The sequence below is a fragment of the Clytia hemisphaerica genome, unplaced genomic scaffold (assembly GCF_902728285.1).
Source record: "Clytia hemisphaerica strain Z4C2 unplaced genomic scaffold, Clytia hemisphaerica genome assembly, whole genome shotgun sequence".
NCBI classification, from domain to species: Eukaryota; Metazoa; Cnidaria; class Hydrozoa; order Leptothecata; family Clytiidae; genus Clytia; species Clytia hemisphaerica.
The window spans coordinates 263,691-288,165 of NW_027103648.1; the positions used below are offsets into that span (position 1 = coordinate 263,691).

The 24,475-nt window shown below is 34.4% G+C and overlaps 2 protein-coding genes across 3 annotated transcripts; both read right to left on the minus strand.

The window, feature by feature from the left end:
- Positions 1-165: 165 nt before the first annotated feature.
- On the minus strand, positions 166-16,150 carry LOC136803000 (uncharacterized). Of its 2 annotated transcripts, XM_067059748.1 has the most exons (10): positions 15,878-16,150; positions 15,668-15,749; positions 6,185-6,419; positions 5,935-6,078; positions 5,724-5,818; positions 5,441-5,563; positions 4,010-4,078; positions 3,628-3,868; positions 3,063-3,182; positions 166-2,049 (listed from the first exon to the last, which is right to left on the minus strand). In XM_067059748.1, the coding sequence occupies exons 1-10, from the start codon at positions 15,913-15,915 to the stop codon at positions 1,880-1,882; spliced, it is 1,317 nt and encodes a 438-aa protein (XP_066915849.1). In that variant the 5' UTR covers positions 15,916-16,150; the 3' UTR covers positions 166-1,879. The 2 variants fall into 2 exon arrangements, with proteins under 2 accessions (XP_066915849.1, XP_066915850.1); XM_067059749.1 differs by lacking the exon at positions 15,668-15,749.
- A 1,120-nt stretch (positions 16,151-17,270) lies between these two features.
- On the minus strand, positions 17,271-21,851 carry LOC136803007 (AP-1 complex subunit sigma-2-like). The gene is made up of 6 exons (XM_067059755.1): positions 21,768-21,851; positions 21,172-21,350; positions 20,368-20,476; positions 19,531-19,566; positions 18,948-19,049; positions 17,271-18,545 (listed from the first exon to the last, which is right to left on the minus strand). Exons 1-6 carry the CDS (start codon positions 21,768-21,770, stop codon positions 18,492-18,494), a joined length of 483 nt encoding a protein of 160 aa, XP_066915856.1. The 5' UTR covers positions 21,771-21,851; the 3' UTR covers positions 17,271-18,491.
- Positions 21,852-24,475: the final 2,624 nt, after the last annotated feature.

Genomic DNA, 24,475 nt, shown 5'->3' on the forward strand with positions numbered 1-24,475 from the left:
AAACCTGTAAATAATTCAAATTCTATCGAAAGTTATTAAGGTTTAAAAAAAGACTGCCAGCTAATTTGAAATAGACTTTAAGTTCGTCGTAAAGTAAGCATCGCTTTCTTCCTTTCGAGAAACAGCTTGGTTTTGTGGAATATGTATGAACAGAACACAAAAATATTAACCTGTATGTTCTTCAATATTTCAAAGACATATGGTACTATTCTTTTCTAACCGACAGTTCACGAGGCTTCAACGAAGACCTTTAGAAAAAATCTTTCAAGTTCTTTCGGACCTGTTCGGACATGAAAACCAAGAATGAATCTTCAACTTTTTCAGCCTTAGTGAACTGGCCAGTAAGAAATCTATAGTAAACAGATTTTACAATCGATAGTCATAAAACTGTACACAATATAACAGTCAATACACTAAAATGTGAAATAATCTAATCGATTGTTCTCATTTTTAAACGACATATCCAGTATATTTATATCTTCTAATTAAAGGTCATGCGACCTTAAAAGATTACCCATGTATTTATGCATGGCGACAAATACAAGTTCCAAAGCCCAACCAAAGTAATGATTGAGCCAGAAACGATAACGCTACCAATAGCAGTTCTCTCGATGGTGAACATTCGACGGCACCTACAATCCTCCGAATTGGTAGCAAACAATTTTCATTTTTCCTGTTCTAGGCTTGGTGCGAAAGCCTGTTTACGATGTCTCTCGAAAAGACATTTTGATGGTTTTAATTACGTTTGTAAATTCCAGTCAACGTTTTCCATTAGTCCGTCTTCGATTCGGGACCCGTAACGGGTTTAATAACACAACGATAAGCAATCGATGAGCCGTTGCAAGTATGTTAGTCTTTTCATAATCAACAATATCAGTTTCAAACACCGTGTTGAAAAATCCATATACGCTTAACAGCTATCGATTTTTAAGTTCTATCTCTCACGGGTTTTTAATTAACGATGAATTTTTAATACATAAAAATCTAAATTCTGAATAACGATGAAAAAAGAAGAAAATTCTTCCGTGAAGAAAAAAAAATCACTTAGCTGAAGACGGGATTAGAGAATTTAGATCTTTGTTGAAGATGAAAGTTAACCGGTGAAGCCAGACGCACACTTTCGCAAGTATACTCCCTGACTTTCACCTTTCACTCTACCACAAGGATCAATCCTAAATCCTAAATCACCTTAGTGAATTCTTTACTGAGAAGAGCAAGGTTTTACTCAAGAAATTTCGATGGTAGATATGTAAGAAGTGATTTAATGGAAATTCTATTGGAGATTCTGCCTAAGACTAAAACCTTGCTCTACTCTTGTCGTTTTCAAAAAAAATCTATTTTATTCACTGGAAAAATGAACTCCAATGGATTACTATATACTATTTACAATGTTGAGGGTTGTCGTCACAGCAGAACATGACGACACAATCCTCATCCAAAGGAACCTCGCGAATTCTGAACACGAATGTTACAGCATCGTGAAATCCGTTGGATAAGAATTATGTATACCCTAAACAATATCTCGCCACGAAAACCTGAATTAGCTGCACGACACATTCAATTTATCATATAAACCAACAAAAATGCAAGAGTAGGTTTTCATGACAAGATATTGAATTAAGAGTATACGAAAATGCTTGAGACAGCAGTCTACAAACACCTGGGTACAAGAGCTCTATAAGACACTTAATACCCTATTTCTCTAGCAAACCGAGTGCCAAAAAAGTGGCAAAAATGTTTAGGTGGAACGGATCCTTTTCATAGAGAAGGATACTCGAAGTTAACACAAAATAAAGAAGATTGTCTCCAAATTGGTATGGTGGTTCACATCAATCAAGAACTTTCATTAGTCTTTTTGTACATTTAGAAGGGTATTAATTCAACTTTTATCCTCATCCTCCTCAGCAGTTGTAGCTGCTTGTTGAAATTCTGCAACGTATAAACTTTTGTCAATGGATGGTGGAATGGGTTTAATTTCAGTGCCCAACTCTTGTTCAATTTGATAAAGATTGAATCGATCATCGTAAGTGATTAGATTGATTGCAATACCTGAAGAAAATGAATTTTATTATATTGAGAGTTTCACTTACCTGATAGTTTAGCAGTGAAAGTAAAAAAACTCAACCGTTTGATTGTCTGATTGATGTAAATGCTTCAGACTGAATTTATTCAACCCAAATGTTCAGAATGAGCATGGTTGTTATCATCACAAGCAATACAAATATGACATGTTTTTAATAAGCAGAATAACATAATTTAAAATAGAAAAGTACAATTAAGTAGTTAGAAAATTATTCTTGTTTCCCTTCGTTCATAATTTGAAACTCTGTGATACACAATAGTATAAACCATCTGTAAAGTTTAAATGGGCTCTTCCAGAAAATGTTTGTATATGGAGGGTGAAAGATATATTGTCCGGGGGTAGCGAAAACCTACGAAATTTGCCTTGTCTGGGGTGTTAACTTGCTGTTTGAGGGTGATTTTGAATGCCCAGGGGTTAGACCTGGTGTTCTGGGGGGGGGGGGTTCAAAAGTCGCAATGTCCAGGAGTAAATTCCCAAAAAATGTTATATCCTCCACCCCCCCCACATATTCAATTGTTTTCTGAAGGCCCAATTCAGTGTGGGAAGATTTGTGCTTCAGAATAAAAATGATCAACCAAATTTGTTCAGAATGAGCATGGTTGTTATCATCACAAGCATTACAACAATTTAAAATACAGGAATTTCGGAATTAGGTAAATTCTTTTAATTGGGCTCATGCGATGTCTCAGACCAGCTTGGGCCAGAGTCTATATACTGTAAGATAATCAATAATTTTGAAAACTCGTAAATTAGGTGCTTCAGAATAAAAACGATCAACCAATTAATTCAGAATGAGCATGGTTGTTATCATCACAAGCACTAAAGAAAATTCAAAACTTATTAATGTAGGTCTAATTAAAGTCCTGGCACTTTCAAAAACTCTGTGCACACTGCATTCAGTTTTTTTTCGTGCCCTGCGTTTGGCCATCTAAAGAAGCTTCAATCCAGCAAATAAAATACAAGACAATGGATGACTTACCAAGATGGCCAAATCTTCCAGATCTTCCAATTCGATGGAGGTATGTTTCCGAATTTTTTGGAAAATCAAAGTTAATAACAACATTTACAGCTTGAATGTCAATACCTCGAGTGAACAAATCTGAAAACAAAAGTTGAGAAAAAGAACTTTAATACACCTTTTCGAACGTAGTCAGACGCGTGCCACTTTCATATTTGATTATCCCCTAAAATCGATCCAATCCTTTTTTACACCTTTTTCTTTTGTCTATAAGTGCGAAAAAAGATTGAGATGGTTTTGGGGTGGTAAAACGGACAAAAGTGCCCGCACGGCAATTGGCAGCTACAGTCGAAAAGGTGTATAGAAAATTTACAGTAGTGTAGGACCAATACTGGGCTTAAAATAGCGGTCAGACAACGAACACTTTCAACGCAAATAGCTTTTTGCCCAACCCAGAAATCATATTTTTCGAGCTAATACAAGCAACCCTGCTGATTGGACATTATGCCTGACCCATTTAATATTGTTATTTTGAGCCTTGCCAATCTCACTTAAGGACATCTTTTTTTCTAAACAGATAACTTACCAGAACAGACCAAATTTCTGCATTGCCCAGATCTGAAGTCATGGAAAACACGGTTCCTGTGTGATTGTTGCATGCGTGAATGTATGTAGTAGCAAGAATATCCAAGTTGTGTTATTTTGCGAGCTAAAAGCTCAACACGTTGTACTGAATTGCAGAAGATGATACTTTGGTTGACTTGCAGCTTCGAAAAAAGTGTGTTTAGGCAGTGCACTTTCTGTTTTTCTTCGACGAATGCATAATACTTAAAAGAAAGTGAAATGTAAGTTATCAAATAAATGTCTTTATAATTTGTATATTGGTGCACAATTGTATTGATGTTATTTATTAAGCTTCACCTTTTATTTTTTCTTCGAACAATCTCTTTTAAAATAGCGCAACTTACTTGTGTGATGCCTTTCAGAGTCAATTCATCCATCAAGTTAATTTCATATGGCTTGTTAAGATGTTTATCCTGAAAGAAAAAAATGAATTTCTAATCCATATGCGGGCTGCATCTACACTAGCCTGGACATCCATGCTACGATTTCTTATTCTATATACTGATGGCGAAATATATAGCATGGTATGAGCGGAGAGTTTGAATTTCCCAGATCCTAATAACGGTTGAAAACATAGCCAATCAAATTTTGTTATTTTTTACTGGTCACACTTTCTTAGAGAAAGGGCAACTTCTGAAATTTGGTTTTTGTGAGGACAGCGCTAAATTCGAATTTCCCACTGTAAATTTTTTGAGGCAGATTTGTGCCTCACAGGTCATACCCGTCCTGTATACATCAGATTATAAAATACATGACGGTTCTCCTGTCTACGTCTCCACACGCCTAAAATGTCTTAGGAGTACTAATTGCACGGTTTAAAGTTAGTTTCACAACTAAAAGTTGAGAACAGCAATAAGTGGAATAAGTTTGAAGGTTGAAAATCTGTCCATTCTAGTACAACCATGACATTCTCTCATAAAATTTGAACTTTACTTGAATGAGTGAGATTTTTGAACTGTTTGAGTAATGGGGTCTGGATTATTAATTTTTATGACTAAAATGTTTTTGTAAGCTAAGCATTTCTTTGGTAGCTTTTTAAACCTCGCTTATAAATATCTTAGCCCTTTTCATACTAGGGGGCTGTTTCTGTTTGGGGGATGAAACTAATATTAATAGCTCCTGAAATAAGACGGTTGGCATGAAATTTTCTGTTTAATTCCTTTTATTTAGTTTTAAAACAAAAAAAAATTTGACATCTAAAAATTTTCACACCTTGAGCATGATGACATTTCTGACAGTAAGGTGTCAGAAAAGTTTACACATTTTTTCCAATACAAATTTATTTTTATGTTAAATATATCGTTTTAAACTGTAATTTATTGAATATTTAGGGTAAAATAAGCATAAATATTTAAGGAACTTTTTTCTAAAGCTTTTTATAGAATGCAAGAACAAAGAACATTTGGTGTTTGCTCATTTTGGGCATGATGAGTGATGTCATTAAATTTTTTTAGGTGAAAAGTTACCTTATATGACAAGGATTTTTTGTGCCAAATTACATCGAAAGAGACCCACTACATCAAAAATTAAGGGGTGGTACAGGAGCAGCCCCCACCCTAGTTTTGAACAGCCCCTAAATGCATAGGGTTAAAATACTGTAACCATGTAAGGGATATATAGGTGATCCAGGTGATTCAGATTATTAAAAGACATCTTCATTTGCTCAGAATGAGCATGGTTTTTATCATCATAATCACTCAGAAGATTTCTTAATATAACAATTTCAATTTCTTAACTTGAGGATTTGCCAACCAGAATAAACAACTAGTACTTACTTTGAACTCTTTTACTGAAAGAGGGAAGGTTGCTGAGTACAGCAGAATTTGTCTGTTTGAAGGTAGCATTGAAATAAGGATATCCAGGAGTCTCTTGAAATCCATTGAAAGCAATTTATCAGCCTAAGAAGAAAAAATTTGTTACATTAAACCATCATTCCATCTGACTAGGGAGAAAAGCTACAGACTCTTGAATGGTACAGACTGTGGTGTTGCTAAAAAACAGAGTTAGAAGACCTTCAAACCTTGCTGAGATAGATCGTTGAGTTTTGAGAAATATTACCTCGTCCATCACCAGCATTTGACAACCTGACATGTCAGCAACACCTTTTTTCATCAAATCTAATATTCTTCCAGGAGTGGCAACAACAACGTGAACTGTCAAAAAGAAACACTTGAAATTTAAGCACCTTTTTATATACTTGTTGTTCCTTTTCTATGATCATGGAAAATTTATATGCTGTAGAGTAACATTTGAAAGCAGATAAAATTACCTGTTTGATATAGCCTCATAATGTCATCTTTTAAACTTGTTCCTCCTAGAGTGACCATAACTTTTGTTCCAAGATGATTGCTCAAGTCTTTGCATATCTGTGAAGTCTGTAGAGCCAATTCTCTGGTAGGTACCAGTACAAGTGCTGGAAAGACAAAGGACAAGGAAATGAATATGGGAAATGTAATGTCTTTAACAATAAGGCAAAATTACTGGAGAAGTAAAGAAATAATCATTGAGAGCATCTATACCTTGAATTTTTGTATTATCAATATTAACTCTTTCTAGTAGGGGGATGAGATATGCAGCAGTCTTTCCAGTTCCATTTTTAGCTCTTGCCATGATATCCCTGCCTGCTAAGGCAATTGGTATGCTTTGTTCTTGAATGGGTGATGGCCTTTCATAACCTTTTTCAAATATTCCCATCAGAAGTTCTCTTTTCAAACAATAATCTTCAAATTCATTTCCTTTCGTGTCTGTAACATCCTAAAATACAAGGATAACAATGATGCATTATTTTTCATGTTAAAAAAAAGTTAAAAAGTGGTATTTTTTATTCTTAGGATTATTGCCATAATGCATCCGTTGCAATCCAATAACTATTTTTAGACAATTTTTTGCCCAAAAGAATTCTTCTATAGGTTAAGCTCTGTGTCAGATTTAGAAAAAAATCTAAAAAAACATCAATAAAGTAAAACGTATTCTGACCACCCCATTTATTAGACACGTGATAGTAATTTCATTTTCCTATTACTGATCAATTTGGTTGGTTTGAAATGGAAATCATTTGGTAGTGTAATCAGAGCCCATTCAAGAATTGTAATCGAAAGTTTGAAATCGGAACACCTTGCCATTAAAGGGAATAGCGCTATACTTATAGTAGGGGTCGGAGTTGCTGGTACTTCCATGGTATACTCTGAAATACATGCTGATGTCAGCCCGAAAGCTGATTGGCTTAACCGACAGTTATACGTGGTTTGAGAGTATAGCTAAAACTTTGTTATGTTTTCAACAGTAAACGAAAGTGAATGAAGACAAAATGTAAACAAAAAGATTGCAAAGACGTTTAAGAATAAATTCACAATGGAATGTCTTCATTTAAAAATAGAAACACTCGATTTCATTCAAAAGAAAAAGACATTCTTTTTTCTTTCAGTTTTATGTAAGTCTTTTTGTGTTGTTGTTGAACATTATAGTAAATTATATTCACTTTTTTGAATATATTTTTTGGAATAAAGTCACTTTTGGTTTTTGTTATGATCCAGCACTCCTAAATACTCCTCCGTATGGGTGTTTGTGCCAATGCTAGATCAGCATTTCATAAATATACCATGCGTCGTTCCCTTTAACCCTGCAGGGTGATTTTTAAATGGAAAAAAGTCTTCAGGTTGGTTTGAAAATGCTTCATTTTGAAATGTAACAACCATTTGAGGGATCAAATTAACGTATCACATTTTGCCAATCGCGATGTTAATTTGAAAATGTACGAAGCAAAAATTCAAAAATTCTGCAAAATAACAATGCAACATTTAGGATTTGGCAGATCAAAAACAAGTATTTGGAATCTTCAAGCAAATACAACTGTTACTTTGCTTACAAAATATTCTTTCGAATACAAAAGCCAGCATGAGCTCAGTTGCCATTTTGAATCTTTGAATTCTGTTCCCCTGTACTTACCACCCTTTACAGCAGTTAGTACCCACAAGGAACTAACTGCAAATTCCAAAAATCAACCACGGTACTAATCGTCATGATGTCTAACTGCATGACCCCCCCCTGCCACCTTCAAAACCCTCCCTCAAGCATGCCTCAAACATGTATGGGCCAGTTTTAAACTTTTGATGAAGTTCATTTAGCTCGGTTTAGAATTGTTTCAACAAGCTTGATTGATCAAGAGTAGAGATAGCTGAGGAAAGGGTTGAATATCTTGAAATAAGTTTTATTGCCATAGCAATGTTATGGGGGTACATACAGTGCTGCAAATAAAAAATTGTGACTTAACCATTTATTTTTTGATTGTATTAAAAAAAGATATAGCAGATAGAATTGCATAACTACCCAGACAAAAATGGTTTAGAGATGAAATTTTGCACAGAGGTTCCAGGAACATGTCAGGAATCACCAAAAAAACCCACCCCCAAGAAGATGGGAACATCCTCAAATCCATAATGACGAACATGGTATTTTTTTCTACAATCAATCAAGGAGTGACCCTTGATAACTGATTTTAATGGTTTTCAAATGTCAAAAGTAACTAGACAGGGAGATTCCTCTCGATAAAGAAAATGGGATCACTTTATGTTTTTCTGGATCACTTTATATTTTTCTTAAAGCCCATGATCAGGGCTACATGATTAAATCATCAACGTTCCAATTTATCCATCTCAGTAAAAATGCTGACGTCATCAAAATCGTAATTTTTTCGACTTTAAGAGGCCATGGTTTCTGCCCCCCTTAAAATAAGAGGCTCCCCTCAAAAAAATTGCCTTTTAAAAAAGGCAGAATTTTTGTAATTTTTTTAAAATAAGGGGGAATTCTTTATCAAGGGCTGCAAGAATCTATTAAAACAAGAAAAAAGGGGGGAATAAAATTTGAAAATCGTTGATTGAATTTCAGACGTTATGTCTTTAGTTTTATTGATAATAATTTTCTTTATCTAATATTAATAATATATTAATATATTCTTTCCCGTTTTTGTGCTCACAATTTCATGTCCACTTTTTTGCAGACCATGCTATATTGAAACTTATGTACATTAGAACAACTTTTAACAGCCCAAATAAAACCTTAAAAACTATTATTCTCCCTAATTAGATAACGTTTTAAGGTATTTTGAGGGTGTAAAAAGTAAAAAATTTTCTTTGTCACCCAACCATGGTGAGCAACATTTTTTCCAAAATCTCAACTCAAAATGGCTCATAGGGGCACACGAATCTGCACCCTCTCTTCCCTCTCTAGTTATCTATTGTAAAAAATGTTTGCTGAAGGGTACAAAGATTTACTTTAAATAGTTGGTCGATATCAATGATCTTTGACATTTGCAGCAGAGACTTATTTTTACAAGTTCTGTCACATCCAAAATCAATTTCATAAGGATGAAATCTTACTTGTGTTTTACTTGACCTAACTTACACTAGGACTACAATAACAAGACATTCCCAATTCAAATCAAGTAATAAAGATAATTTGCAAGGCCTAAGATATTAGAAAAACACAACTGTCATACCAGATACTGCATCTTTTGATTGGTTTTATTTATAAAAAGTTTAGCTTTATAGTGCCCAGTGAAGGTTATCAAGAGTAATAGTAGCCATCAAATAAGTGAGTTTTCATTTTATTTATTTCCAATTTTTTCACAAATAAGATCAACAATTTAGATCTGAAAAAATCAGTCCCCCCGAGGGACTCAAGTGCAATTATGTCGAATAATAATTTTCCTTATTAGTTTAGTCCCTTTAAAAGAAGGATTGGCGGCTTAAACTTTGAAAACAGTGAAGAACGGGGCTAATTATAAATAATACGCACTAATTATAAGGCTTTTAAGTATTTGTCGGGACTGAAATTCAGTCCCGCCATTAAATTATTGGGACTGAAATACAGTCCCGCCAACTGCGAGTATATATATAGTAATTGGCGGGACTGAACTGCAAGTATATATAGTTTTGGCGGGACGCAATTATTTCCCGTTCTTTAAAAGGATTATACAAAGGGGTAATTCTAAAGAACGGAAGATACACTGTCGTAATTTAAAGTCCATTCCCAATTTTTCCCGTTCTTTAAAAGCATTATACAAAGGAGTTATTCTAAAGAACAGAAGATACACTATTATATCTGATAGTCCATACCCAATTTTTGCCTGTTCTTTAAAAGCATTATACAAAGGGGTTATTCTAAAGAACGGAAGATACACTATTATATCTTATAGTCCATACCCAATTATTGCCCGTTCTTTAAAAGCATTATAGAAAGGGGTTATTCTATAGAACGGAAGATACACTATTATAAGTTATAGTCCATACCCATTTATTGCCCGTTCTTTAAAAGCATTATAGAAAGTAGTTATTCTAAAGAACGAAGATACACTATTATAATTTATAGTCCATACCCAATTATTTCCCGTTCTTTAAAAGCATTATAGAAAGGGGTTATTCTAAAGAACGGAAGATACACTATTATAATTTATAGTCCATACCCAATTATTTCCCGTTCTTTAAAAGCATTATAGAAAGGGGTTATTCTAAAGAACGAAAGATACACTATTATATCTGATAGTCCATACCCAATTATTGAAAGTGCTGATTTACTGTCATCCTCAATTGATCAGGAGCTAGGCAAATCAAAAATGAACCGGTCCCGTTAATTTGATGTTTAGATTAGCTTTATAGTGCCCAGTGAAGGTTATCAAGAGTAATAGTAGCCATCAAATAAGTGAGTTTTCATTTTATTTCTTTCCAATTTTTTCACAAATAAGATCATCAATTTAGATCTGAAAAAATCAGTTCCCCCGAGGGACTCAAGTGCAATTATGTTGAATAATAATTTTCCTTTTATTAGTTTAGTCCCTTTAAAAGAAGGATTGGCGGCTTGAACTTTGAAAACAGGGAAGAACGGGGCTAATTATAAATAATACGCACTAATTATAAGGCTTTTAAGTATTTGTCGGGACTGAAATTCAGTCCCGCCATTAAATTATCGGGACTGGAATACACGGGACTGAACTGCAATATATAGTAATTGAATAATAATTTTCCTTTTGTTAGTTTAGTCCCTTTAAAAGAAGGATTGGCGGCTTGAACTTTGAAAACAGGGAAGAACAGGGCTAATTATAATTAATACGCACTAATTATAAGGCTTTTACTCTCGGGTACCTAATAGCCGGGGGTTTGGAATAAGCAGGGGGGTTGGAAAAAATCTCGAAAATTAATAAGCGGGGGGGGGTTGGAATAAAAATGTCCTGGGTGGAAAATTTTCGAAAAAGAGGCTAATACAGCAGAATTAGGGCAAAAGAGGGAACTTTCAGAAAAAATTTCCCGAAAATCAATAAGCGGGGGGTTGGAATAAGAATGTCCTGGGTGGAAAATTTTCGAAAAATTAATTAGCGGGCGCCCCCCGGCTATTAGGTACCCGAGAGTAAGTATTTGTCGGGACTGGACGGGACCCAATACCCAATGTATCATTTGATTATAGGATCCAGCTTATTTCTAATTTATGATTTCCTTTCATTTATTGAGTTTTATTTAGTTGGATATCATTAGGTATAATGTTGATGGCATTGATATCAAACCAATTGTTGTACTTCGCTATTGTCAAACTCTAAAGAGAAAAATCTGAGGGGGGACTCCTTCTTTTATTTTAAGGGGGGACATTCTAACAAAGGGTCCTGGTAATTTTTGTTCGATTTAAGGGGGGAGTTTTCTTAAAGGGCAAAATTGCATTTTAAGAGGGGACTAAAAGTAGGCAGAAACCATGGAGGTCATAGCTCGGGACCATGTGGTCCAAATTTCCCATTTTCTTTATTTACTCATCGAGAGAAATGTCGCTGTCCAGTTATTTTTGAAATTTGAAAACCATTAAAATTCAGTTATCAAGGGTCCCTCCTTGATTAATTGTAGAAAAAAGTACCATGTCCACCATTATGGATTTGATGGTGTTCTTATCTTCCTGGGGATGGGGCTCTATTTTTGGTGATTCTTGACATGTTCCTGGACCTCTGTGCAAAATTTCATCTCTACACCATTTTTGTTCTGGTTTTGGCGGTTTATGACCTAATTCTACCTGACTAATATGGGGGTCTGGGGTCCCAGAACAGAACAAAAGTAAAAAAGAACAGAATTAAAGTTTCTAAGTAAATTCTTAAATATCACCCAAAAAAGTGCCTTTTTCGTCCATATCTTTTAAATAAATAGTCCCAGCCTAAAGCTGCCTTTAGTAAACCCAGGGTGGCCACTCAAAAAAACAAGTCAAATTCAAGGACTTTTCAAGGACTTTTCCAGGATGTTTTTAAACTTTTCCAGGACTTTTTATCCTAAAAGAAAAGCATTTTCTCTCGGAACTGAGCTATGTATGTGAAAAATATTAACGTAAAAATGAGGTGCAAAGCTTTTTCTAACTTGCTCCAAAGCAACGAAATAGAGAATGGGCCAATTTGATTTTAACCAAGAAGACAAGAAGCCCAGAGGGCACGAAGGCCCAGCGAATAAAAATATGAACTGAACAAGACTTAAGTAACAGAGAGGATTTGAACCTAAAACCAATAAAGACGATTGTAATTGTTTTTATTCTGCCAATCATGTTCTAAAAGAGCCAATCAAATTCTTCACAATATGTACTAGCCTGTGCTTGAAATAAAACGCGTATCGCCTAGTAAATTGTTATACACTGACACCGGGCAGAATGCTAATGAAAGGCCCACTACGCTAAAGCTAGCTGGGCCAATAAAGAAGATTTGCATAGACAATCACATAGCTTTAAAAAGAATCTTACAAATTGTCTTACTTGTTGAGGATATTTTTAGGCGACAAAGATTTTGTAAAGTGAGAGTTAACCGTACATTACTCTTGTATTTTTGTTTTTAAAGTAACCAACAAAACTGAAAGTAACGGATTTTGAATTACTTTTCGAGCGAAAAAAATTGGGTTATATGTTTTAAATTGCATTCAGCTAATTGGTCATGAGGCGCACAGTTAGATTACCATTCGAAACTGCTAGATTGTCAAAAAAAATTGCAAAACTAGATTTCAAAAAAATTACCAAAATCTTATTGCGAGCAAAGCAAACATGAACAATTTGAAAAATTATTTCACCAAAATTGATTTCAGGGCGCAGTTTAAGACGCACAAAGTCCAACTTTTAATAAGATTTAACAAAAAAGTTTTGGCGCCCCTTTCCCTTTGTTCCCCCAAAAAGCCAATTTAAACAATTTTAGTGGTGCAGCATCGTTTTCATCAACAATTGGAAAATATCACTTTTTTAGAAACAGAAACATAGGATTATCTCTTTGAAACGCAACAAGATAATAATTTTGAAGATAGGACGTCATATTCTGAAAAACTTCAATTGGTGTATTCATAAAGCTGGTGTTTTACAAGTGTCTCATAGGAACCAGTTTTTAGACGATAATGCTTTTGGCTTTTAGCCAAACTACCCCTCGCTAATTAATTTTTTGAAAAATTTTCCACCCATGACATTCTTATTCCACCCCACCCCCTGCTAATTAAGTTTTGGGAAAATGTTTTTGATAGTTCCCTCTTTTGCCCTAATTCTTCTGTATTAGCCTGCTTTTCCAAAGTTTTCCACCCAGGGCATTTTAATTCCAACCTCCCTGATTAGATTTTGAGATTTTTTGCAACCGCTTAATTCCAAACCCCTTCCATTGGTACCCGAGAGTATGCCATCATGTTTGACGATTTTGACAATATTTATGACTTCTGCAAGCACAGATATTAGAATACAGAAAATAAAAGCAATAATTATCTGATCAGAATACAAATTCCCTCACGCTTGATCGCTTATAGAGAAAGGTTAAATTCCAGGACTAACAAGGAAAAATATTCCAGGACTTTTCCAGGACTTTAATCAATTTTCTGAATTTCCAGGACGCTTTTCCAGGACTAAAACAAAATCCAGGACTTTCCAGGACTAGTGGCCATCCTGAAACCTTCCTATATCTTTTGTTCTTCAGGAAAACCAATAACATTGGCTCTTAGTTCCTGTAGCCATTAGTATGACCCCATGTAGACATCTTATTTCTATTGTATTTTGCATGGTATTGAAAAGTTTAGACATCAGTAGTTCGCATTTCTACGACCCTCAACACCAATACATTGTGCAGATCCCAATCAAAAATAGTGTGACATTTTGAAAAATGCCCAAAAACAACTTTTTGTCATAGCTGATGAAGTCTTAATCGATAAGTTTTGAAATTTTACAATGTTGTGGGCAATACTAAGTAAGACATTGACTTTTTTTCTTCGTTAATTGGGCTAAAAATGTAGCTTCGACTCAAAATTTGTATCTTTTTTAGAAATGTAAGCCACACAAATTAGATAAGAGATCTTAGAATGGGACTTTCTTAACTTGACAGAGGAAAGGTTGAATTAAAAAAAAAAAGTTAAATGTACATACTTTCTAGCTGTCAAATGTAGTTTTTCGTGGCTTAAGTTTCGATAATTTTAATGTGACTTGGTAAGCCACAAAATTGTACTTACCACAAAATTTTTGTAATTTTTTACACCTACTGGTGTTATACTTTAATGATTGAGTGCCAAAAACTTAAACAGCCAAAAAACTTAAAAAATGTGAGACATTAAATTTCACCTATTTCACCTATTCACTTATATTTCCCTTGTGTAAGCCATATTTTTGCCCACTTAACAAACTGTAAGCTTCAAATCAGTGCAGCTAATAAAAAATTTAGCCCTTTGCTGGCAATGCTGAAAAGAAAGTATATTTCTGACCTTTAAGTAAGCCACAAAAATCCTCCCTTTATTCATTGGATAACTAATCTCCTCATCTTTTAAAACCATCAAAGCAATCCTAAGTGTAAGCCACATAATTTTCCCAAGTTATGGTCAATTTAGTGGCTGACAGTAAAAATGTCACAAAACAGGGATTATTTTTTATTTGGATCTGCAGTGATGTCATCTCCCCCTTTCTTAAAGGGGGAGATGACACATTCTGAAAAATGAAGGGGGATCAGAAATTTGCATGAAAAAGGGGGGGGGGCAAGGAAGCCTCCCCTTACATATATATTGTAGATTATTTTCAAGCACTGTTATGAAATTTGGTCTTCATGAAAGGAAGTTTTCTCTTAGAGTAGTCTTAGTCAAAAAGAAGAAAGAAGTTTGTTATTTCGCTTTCTCTTTAAACAGTCGGAACCACTTCATAGAAATGGCAACTATTGCCTTAACGGGAAATATTTCCAGATTGAAAATTTCATCACTTTTCTGTTTCCCGTTTTGGTTAAGAACTTTTCATTGTTCCCGAACTGGAATGGGAATTGGGAATGGTAAAGTAGAATTAAGAGGAAATTAACCGGTGGATTTCTTAACTACCCGGTGAAAGGTATTTATTTACCCTTATTTACAATAGGCATCAGCTATTTACCTTCCACGACCATTTCAGAGGTCACATTCCCAATCGGGAAACTGGTTAAAACTTCCTGATCCGTAAACTCTATCCATTTCAGGAAGTTTTTCACCTTCCCGTTCAGGAAATATTTCCCGTTAAGGCAATAGTTGCCATTTCTATGTAGTGGTTCCGGCTGCTAAAGATATGTCACATATATTTGTTAGCTATTTTTGTCCAAAATCCTTTAGGGATGTTTTTTTTTAAGGTTAGAGGGATGTCAATAAGGGACTATGCACTATGCCTATTTTCACCATCATACAAAATTTGGTGGTCCCAGTTTTCAGTTTCAAAAGGTGTATTTAACTATGGTCGGACTTACCAAAAAAAACAACTTTCTTTGAAACATTGAATTTGGCCACGAAATCCTAGCCCCTCCGTACCCTACTGTGCATCAAGTTGTCCAATGTCCTACTGTGCAGTGTCCAAGGTCGTGCATTTCTTACTTAACCAAACAGGCGTGGTGGAAACCAAAAAGGGTTTGGATGCCCCTTTAATCCCACCCAGACACGTTCCAAATACTAAACATCCAATTGATGTTGTTTGTAACGACAAGCCTGATTGGACCACTCCCTTGAGACTAAAACTGTGTATAATTTCAAACTTACAGCAGTTTTGATTCGTCCATCTTTAGGAGGCAGTTTCAGATTAGATTTCCATTCGGCATCTGATTTCTTGATTTCTCCGTTTCTAGATTAGATATTGAAGGTCTAATTATTCTTACTGTAAAGGACCTCCACGACCTCTCTGAGCAATTATGTATCATGTATATATGTAAAATAGATAGTAAGGAAAATGAATACCAAACATAAACTTACGAGTTTCCTCCAGTATGGTTCATCTGTGCAGTCTCCATCTTTAGAGTAAAGTCAAAGTCAAATTGATGACTTATCTGACAGCTAGCTGTCCTTTTCCTCAATCAGTGACAAAACTAAATATATTTCTATAGATAACACTCCTTGAAATTGATAATTTGGTCTTTATAAATTCATAAATTCTTCAGATTCATTCGATAATTCAGGATCAATGTCCTTGATCTTTGGCGATCAGTTTGTACTTTCCAACTTTCAGAAATTTTTCTGGCAATGATTTCAGAATTTTTGCGCATGCGTGGATAATTTGTTTATTTCTTTTGTCTCATTTTACGCCCTATTCAGGCGGCGCCACGACAGCCTGGTGAAAATTTATCCAGCCCCGCCCATATCTTTCTTTCTTTTTTGTATAACCTAAACGCCCTCTTCTTTTAACGGCTCCCTTGAGGGAAATTCTTCAAATAAACACCCCCCTTAAATAAACGCCTGTTCCCCTGGCCCGGGGGAGGGTACTAGTTTTGCAAGATGACGGGTATGTGCCGCCCCGCCCCCGACTTTTGGCGGTCGGGCAACTTATTTTTAAATCATACAGGGTCCAAAAAATGGACCCTTGTAATAGGGACTTTAAAAAGGAAGAAAAAAGCCGAATTTCGTGACCCTTTTTTAGGCGCTTTTGAGGGTCACGATATGGAATTTGACTTGAGCTGTTTTTACAACCCTTAGGGGAATTTTGAAGTTCCAAAAAAAGGGACCCGGAGTCGGACCCTTAAAAGGGTGGTATGTACCCTCCTACCTACATCCACCGGGTTCCCATGGATTTTGAAACCAATACTTTTGTTATGGTACCAGAGGCCAAGTTTTCGTATTATTATCTTGTGTATTATATATATCAGTCTAGTAACGTACAAGAAGGCCCTCAGCTTTGGCGCAAAATTTTTGGACATGCCATAAGGCGTACCCTGAGTATCAGAGGTCAAGTTTTCAAAGAGAAAATATTAGAATTTATTCGCGCTGTGATACTCACGGTACATAAGGCGAGGTGCAGGATTTTCGAAATTGATAAGAACTGATTTGTAAATTGTCCCATACATGTTTTTTATAAGCATGCAAAAATCCGAAAACAGGCTCGGAAATATTTAGATCGAGGGCTTGAAAAGGCTGAAAAATGCTTATAATATCCTCCAAAACAAAATTTTAGGAAGATTCCAAAAATCCCGTAAAATCCCAGTCGAAATCAGAAAAATACATTCGTGGGCTCAAGGTAATGTTTGGCAGAATGAGATACTTAAATGTTTGCTATATCTGAGCCTAGATATGCTTAGAAAAGTGAGGATTTGAATATCATTTACCGAGAAAAACCACGGGGTGTATACACAATCGAATAAAGTAATGTCACACGTTTTCTCTAATACAAAAGTATTTCAATTATCTTTCTTTTTCCTTAAGATTCATAGTATTGTTAAGATAGTAATAAATATATTCTAATACAAAATTTGAAATGTATCGTCAAAAAACAACTAAAAAATACCAAAAGAAAAAATGCAATGAGGCACACAAAATAATACACCAAAAAATTGACAAATAAATACATCAGATGTCAAAATAATAACAACTTTAAACTTAAAATATCTAAAACCCTTGCAATTACCAATTGTCAATATAACATAAATAACAAAAACATATATAGTCGAAAACCAAGTCTACCGTTTGGCTCGAATGAAATCTAAAGGACAAGTAAGTGCTAAAAGTGGATTCAGAAAATGCTGGTTTTTAAACCCTCAATTGAAAGAAGCATATTGGAGCTTCTTGGGATCAATGAAGTTTAAATATCACAAAAAGAAATACCATCGTACGTTTATTGGTGTTTTAAGGAGCCAATTAATAACCAAATTATCGAGATCACTGGATAATGTAGAAAACAGATCCTTGAAAACTGATAGCGGTGGTTTCATCAAGTCCATTCACATAACTTTAAAAATAGATTTCGTGACCACAAACAAAAATATCAGTATGATAACAAACAACCTAACTGAAATGTGCAAAATGGTTCCAATTTCAAAATACGTCAACAGCGTTTAAGCCAAATTAAGACAAAAGATTTCACGCGGAACTTTCTAGTAATTGAAAATCTGAATAAATCTACATGGACAGATACTATAGGTAGGGGAAATCTAAAAGCTTATTATTAACTATGAATCAAATCCTGAAAATAATCTAGGTATCTTGAAAGTACAACACAACATTCGCATTCACATTCAACATTTTTACCTAGAAAAGTTTTGAGCAAAGGTGCAATCTAGAAAATAGTCTTCCATATAAAAATAATCGCAAGAAAAACACTATATTGTTACAAGAAAACAAATAACGAGTCAAAATAATAATCAACACTTTAAAAACACACACACTAGACAAATAAGCTAAATCAATTATCAATCCTACGAAGAAAAATAGTAGAGATTTATAAGAAAATTAGCTTTCCAGAAAAATTAGTCTTCGGGATGGTTTAGATGATAAAACCAATCAAATATCATTACTCGATGGTTTAAGACCAATTCGCTCTAAAGGACTAAAACATCAACAGAACCTGTTTTTTTTTGTTTTTTTTTGGTTGGGGGAGATTCTACGACAAACCAAGTTCATCTAGAACGTTTTTGAGTGAAGGAACCTCGCCATCCTAAAATGAAATGATTGAAAAATCAAGGGTCTTCATTGAAAAACAAATCCAAAAACTGGCATAAAAGCTTGTAACTTTGAGAGTAAGAATGGTATTGGGACCATTAGAAAGCCTTTTTAAGTCTGAAATTTTTTAAATTTTGTGTAGTAAAATGCTGAAAATGCTAGATGTAAGTCCCAAAACATCCATTTTTAAGGCTTTTTAGTTCTGGAATTGAAAACTTTCCAGCAGATCAAGTCTTACAAATAAAACGCAATTTAAAAAAAAGGTTATAGACAAGGTATATGCCCTTTTAAATTAAGTGGTTAGGAGTTATAACCTTAAGTCTGGTAGATTGGTAAATTTTGAACATATATACACGTAACTCGGGTTTGAAGGGTTGAAATCAAAGAAATCTGTTACCTCTTGGACAACATCTTGTTGTGCGATGGCTTTCAATACAACATTCTTACTCGTTTCTTGTATTTGTCCACCCAAGATCAACTCGTCTAATACATAGTATGCCTGGGTAAGGAAAAACCAAAGATAAAAATTAAAGGATTTAGTTCACTCGTTTAAAACCGTTTGTAGTGAAGTGTTGAATTTGAATTGATGATAATATACCAAAAGATCTAATTAATAGGAGCGAAACCCATGGTTGTATTTCTTAACGTCCGGGTTCCGGGTTCAGAGTAAAGGCATGATGCAACCTGATATAACTTTCCCAACTGAAAAACCTTAAAGAAAAACCTGCAGCTTCCCAAAAGAAACTTTGATGAAAGTCACTAAAACAAACACAAACTTACTCATAAACAATTTGAAAGCCTCAAGATAAACAACATGGAGAATTAAAGCAGATGGTTGATTTCTTGACCTAACTCAAGAATTCAAAGTCAAAGTACAAAGGTACATAAAATCGAAGGAACTTTTCAGTGTATTTCATAACAATATCACTTATTTGTAATAAGGGAGGGAGGGTCTAACGTAGTAAAATTTCAAACAATACCTTTTCAAAATTGAAAATGATATCCAGCTCACAGACCTAAAATGTAATAAAAATAAAGATAAGATTTTCATATAAAGGTTTTGTTTTTTAAATAAGAGTGATATCGTTTGCTTACTCATCAATTTTAATTCATAAGCTTCACAGTGTGGGTTTGGATTTTTGGGTCCAAAACAGCCAGGTGGGAGTATAAGGTTGAGGTTGAGGTGGGACTAGAAATCTTTAGGTGGGACTCTTATGGAAATCTTGAAAGAAAAATTATTTTAAATTTTAGATTTTTACATATTTGTCTTTGAATCCTGTAATCTGTTTTTCATTGAAAATTCCCCTAACTTTTTATTGGAATTGAAGGGGAGGTCAGCACATCGAAATTTGGTAATTAAAAAAATTTTATTAAATAAAATCCCTATTTTAGGTGGGACTTGGAAAGTCAACTATCAGGTGGGAGTTTCTCAAGTGCTGGGACCTGAAATTTTAGGTGGGACCTTGACCCCCCTGCACACTATGAGCTTTTTCGCATTGAATTGGCACAGATATGGAGCAAGATTGGTCAGAAAGAGGAAAAGAGAAACATTTTTTGCTTATATCAGCATAATATAACAAAAGGCAGACACTGTCCTGATATGAAATATGTGTCTGATATGAAACGGGAACACTTGTAAAAACAAAACCTTTAAAATAATAATTTCAAATTTAAAAGAATTTTAAAGAATTCAATACTAAAATCAAAAAAAAATAATTAGCAAGGCAATTAATTTTTACAATCAATCGATAAGTAAAGCGACATAATATATACAACATTAAACTACAGCTTGCTTTGGTATAAAAACACCTACTTACATTTCCAAAATATTTATCTAGGATTTCAACGTATCGATGAATGATTTCTAGTGATAACAGTTCGTTGTCTCCTCTTTCAATAGCAACACAGAAAAACAAACTAGCATATCTGAAAAATAATTGTGAAGAAGTTTTGAGCACCATAAATGGCACAGGATCACTAAACTGTATGATGGGTTGTATCATCCGAGATGTGTTTGAGATATGTGGAGAAAAGAACTTTTCGAATCATTTTTAAAAAAGCAAATATTTTGAGGATTTAATGTTAATCCAAATAACTTCATATCAAATTTCAATCATTTACAATAATATAGAGTAACAACTCATTCAAAAACAATAAAAACAAAATAAACAGTCAATAAATTGGTGTGTTATATGAGACGAGTTGATTCAGAAAAAGAAATGTCCACTTCTGACAAAATTTCGAAACATAACATGCATTGGGTAACAAAAAGAGCTCTTGCCGTAGAAGAAATTGACAGAATTGAGAGAGAGGAATTTTTTTCAGAAAAATAGGATAGGTAATTGTCTTGATCAAATTTAACTATAACATTGTTCATTTTATTCAGTACTAGTACTAGTTCTATTAAATTATCAACATGATATAATACTAAAAGTACATCTACATTAGAGTTTTATTTCAAATTAACTAGAAGCTTAAGGTATTGAAAATGAATTTGAATAGACACTATCATTGAAGTAGGGACATTGGTTTTTCAGTGTATCTAGCTTGTGCATTATGTAAATTTTAATCAATAAGTTTTTTAAGAAAGTTTCACAAGTGAAAGCTAAACTCTTACTTACCTTTTGTAAACAACTTTTAAATCTTTGTATTCAAGAAAACTGCACATTTTTGGTTTCCTAGAAAGAATCATTGTTGTCAAATCTCTGGTGATCTTCTTCTTGTCTTTCAAGGGAATGGCATGATACCATTTTTGAAGTCTAAGTTTGCCCTGGCGACTGAACAACAAAATGTATTGAATCTAAAATATATAAAGAAAGAAACACAGTTAGATTAAATATTTCAAATCACAGTCAAAATTAAAAGCTACCATTTATTTATTTAGCCTGAAAATGCTAACAGTTACCTAAACTAAAAAAAAACACCAAGTCCTTAATCTTTTTATTTTAAGATGAGTCACAAATTAATTTTTTGCAAAAAATACCTTACATAAACAAGAGCAGTACACCATAATTACTGGGTCCAAAAAGTCATTTTAAATGACACAAAGGGTCATAATGAATGCGTCTATAGTTGCCAAAATGGACCTTAGAGCCTCCTGCATCTCAATCAAATAGAATAGAGTCATGGTTTCTTAACTATAAAATATTGTTTATAGTATACAGCTAATCTGTAATCAGCAATCTTATCAAAAATAAAAAAGTTAAAAAAAGCTTACCATGACTATGTATTGAATACTACTCGATTACTTGTAATTACTTGTAATCTTGGTTTTTTAATATTGATTTCTGAAATGACAAATTTTAGCTTTTACAAAAATCAGGAATCCAAGGAAGTCTTAAATACATAAATTAGGAAAACATCAATACTACCGTCAACTGCTCTAACTTGGGACGATTGGTCGAAACATGGGACTGTTGATATCTGGCCTGTATTTTCACTTACTGTTAAATCTCTTTGACAACAAATTTGTTTTGATAACTCCACCAAGTTGATCATAGCTCATAACATGTCATGATAACTTTCATACTGATAGCGCGCCCTTTTTAACTTTTTTGTTTTAATTCAAAATGACCGGAACCCCGATTGGAGAATTAGAGAATGCCCACCTTGATCAGGGGGGGTTTCATGGTTGGCGGAGGAGCGGAATCGGCCCTTTTTTCGGACAGAGTGGCGGAATTTGGCAAAAATTTAGACGGAATTACGGAAATTGGGTTCTCTGACGGAGACGGAAAATTAGACAATTTTAGTGCGGAAAAGCGGAATTTAGCAAAAAAATTTGCGGAATTTCGGAATTGGTAAAAGATATTCAAAATTTGCGACAAAAATATTGAATTTCAAAGGAATTTTCGGTGACGGAATTTTGGTTCAATTTAAGACGGTTTGACGGAAATTGAAGAAAAAATTGGCGGAATTGCGGAATCGGGTACCCCCTGAAACCCCCCCTTGATTTAAAAGCCTACTCGGTGCGATAAAGAAAGTTCAAAATTGCCAAGTGGCTGAAATCTAGCCTAGATATCCAAGCTCAAAATTTTAGAGAAAACTAAATTTACCTCAACATACAAAGTATTAAAATTATAGAGCTTGGTATCCCTAGAGAATGAAAGTGCAAACCCATGTTTCCAAAACTTTCCTAGCCAATCCAGGGCAGCAAAACAAAAATTAATAAAAAGCAGCCTTACAAGATCTAAAACCATTTAAAACATTCAAAGATTACACCAGAGTCCATGAACATTGAAAAATGAACTTGCCTCTGTTTTCTTCTTTTTCATGTTTTCATGTAATAACAGAAAGCTCTAGCAAGTGGAGGACTATCCTATTTTTGCTTCAGAATTGCTCCGCCATAGTGTGCAGAGGGGTCTGAACCCCCCATTAATATTTCATCCCCCTTATAAAGGTATCTCCCCTATTTTTAAAATTTTTTGATCCCGCACCATTTACAGGGGTCCGAGCCCCCATCATATAATTTATGTGATATTAAATTTTATTGACTTAAATCAACATATAACATAAAAAAAAATTTTTTAACCAAAAAGTTACTATCCCCCCCATTTTTATTTGATCCCCCCTATAAGCTCAAACCCCCATTTTAACTGGAAAATTGCCCATCCCCCCTATAAAGCCATCCTTGAAAATTCATACTATGTCCGCGCCATGTAGATTGGTCCTTACGGCTTTAGCGAAGTGAGCGTAAGCAAGCGGACTGCATTCTCATATGGAGAATATAGTTATTAGATAACATACTAAAATTTCTATTCAAAATTCCTTCTAGATCCTGAGAAAATTGACAGAAACTGCATGCCTCCAGCAGTCGGGTGTTTAAGATAAATACTGCAATTATTGTTCTTTTCGGAAATTATTGCCGAAAACGGCAATTTTTTTAACGATGAAATGCTGAATCAGCAGAAAAATAAAAAAGTAAATAAATGAAAATTGCCGTTTTCGGCAATTATTGCTGTTGCAAATAAAAGTTGATTTTTTTATTGAACACGTGGTATTTGACACCCTCGCGATAAGTAGGCCCACTGTGCCTCGTTATAGTTTTTTTTTTTCAACTGTTTTTTGTTAGAAATGCAGGTAGCAAAATCGAGTCATATGTAAACAAATTTACAACGGGGGTTTTGTTATCTCTTTCTGGCTGTGTTTCGGCATTGATGCAGGATCTTTTAACTTATTATTTTAGAACTTTTCATGTTATTAAGCAACGAAAAATTGAAAAAATCACTTAGTTTTAAAAAACCGAAAAACCTTTTTCTCAATGCAATTTTACTATTTTCAAACACATCTGAAATCTTTGCCCTTAAAAGGAGAACACATTTTGCTGATTCAGCATTTCATCGTTAAAAAAATTGCCGTTTTCTGCAATAATTTCCTAAAAGAGCAATAATTGCAGTTTTTATCTTATACACCCGACTGTCCAGCTAATGTTGTTGTCTTTTTTGCCTCTGAAAGTCGGGCCGTTTTGCGGGTCGTAATGAGCTGATGTAAACATGTGATGACATGAAACTAGCCTGGATATCCAGGCTGTAAATTATTTCACAGTCTAGTTTTAGATATTTTATGTTCTGATTTACAGCCTGGTCTCCCTAGAGCGATTTGCATTCTCTTTAAGAGAATGCAGTCCGCTTGCTTGCGCTCACTTTGCTAAAGCCGTAAGGGCCAATCTACACAGCGCGGAGCAATTCTAAAGCAAAAATAGGATAGTCCTCCAGTTTCTAGTGAAGATAGGGCTTTCTGTTACAGTAAGTAAGTAAGTAAGTAACTATTTATTTACCATTTGAACACTTAAAATACATGAGACGGTATCCACAAAATAAAAAAGGATGGAGACCGCCTTATAGCCTGGACTAATCATAAAAATGCGGCCACCTAAGTGCAAGTAACAATTGTAAAATACATAAATTATTTCAGTAGATTAATTTGAAA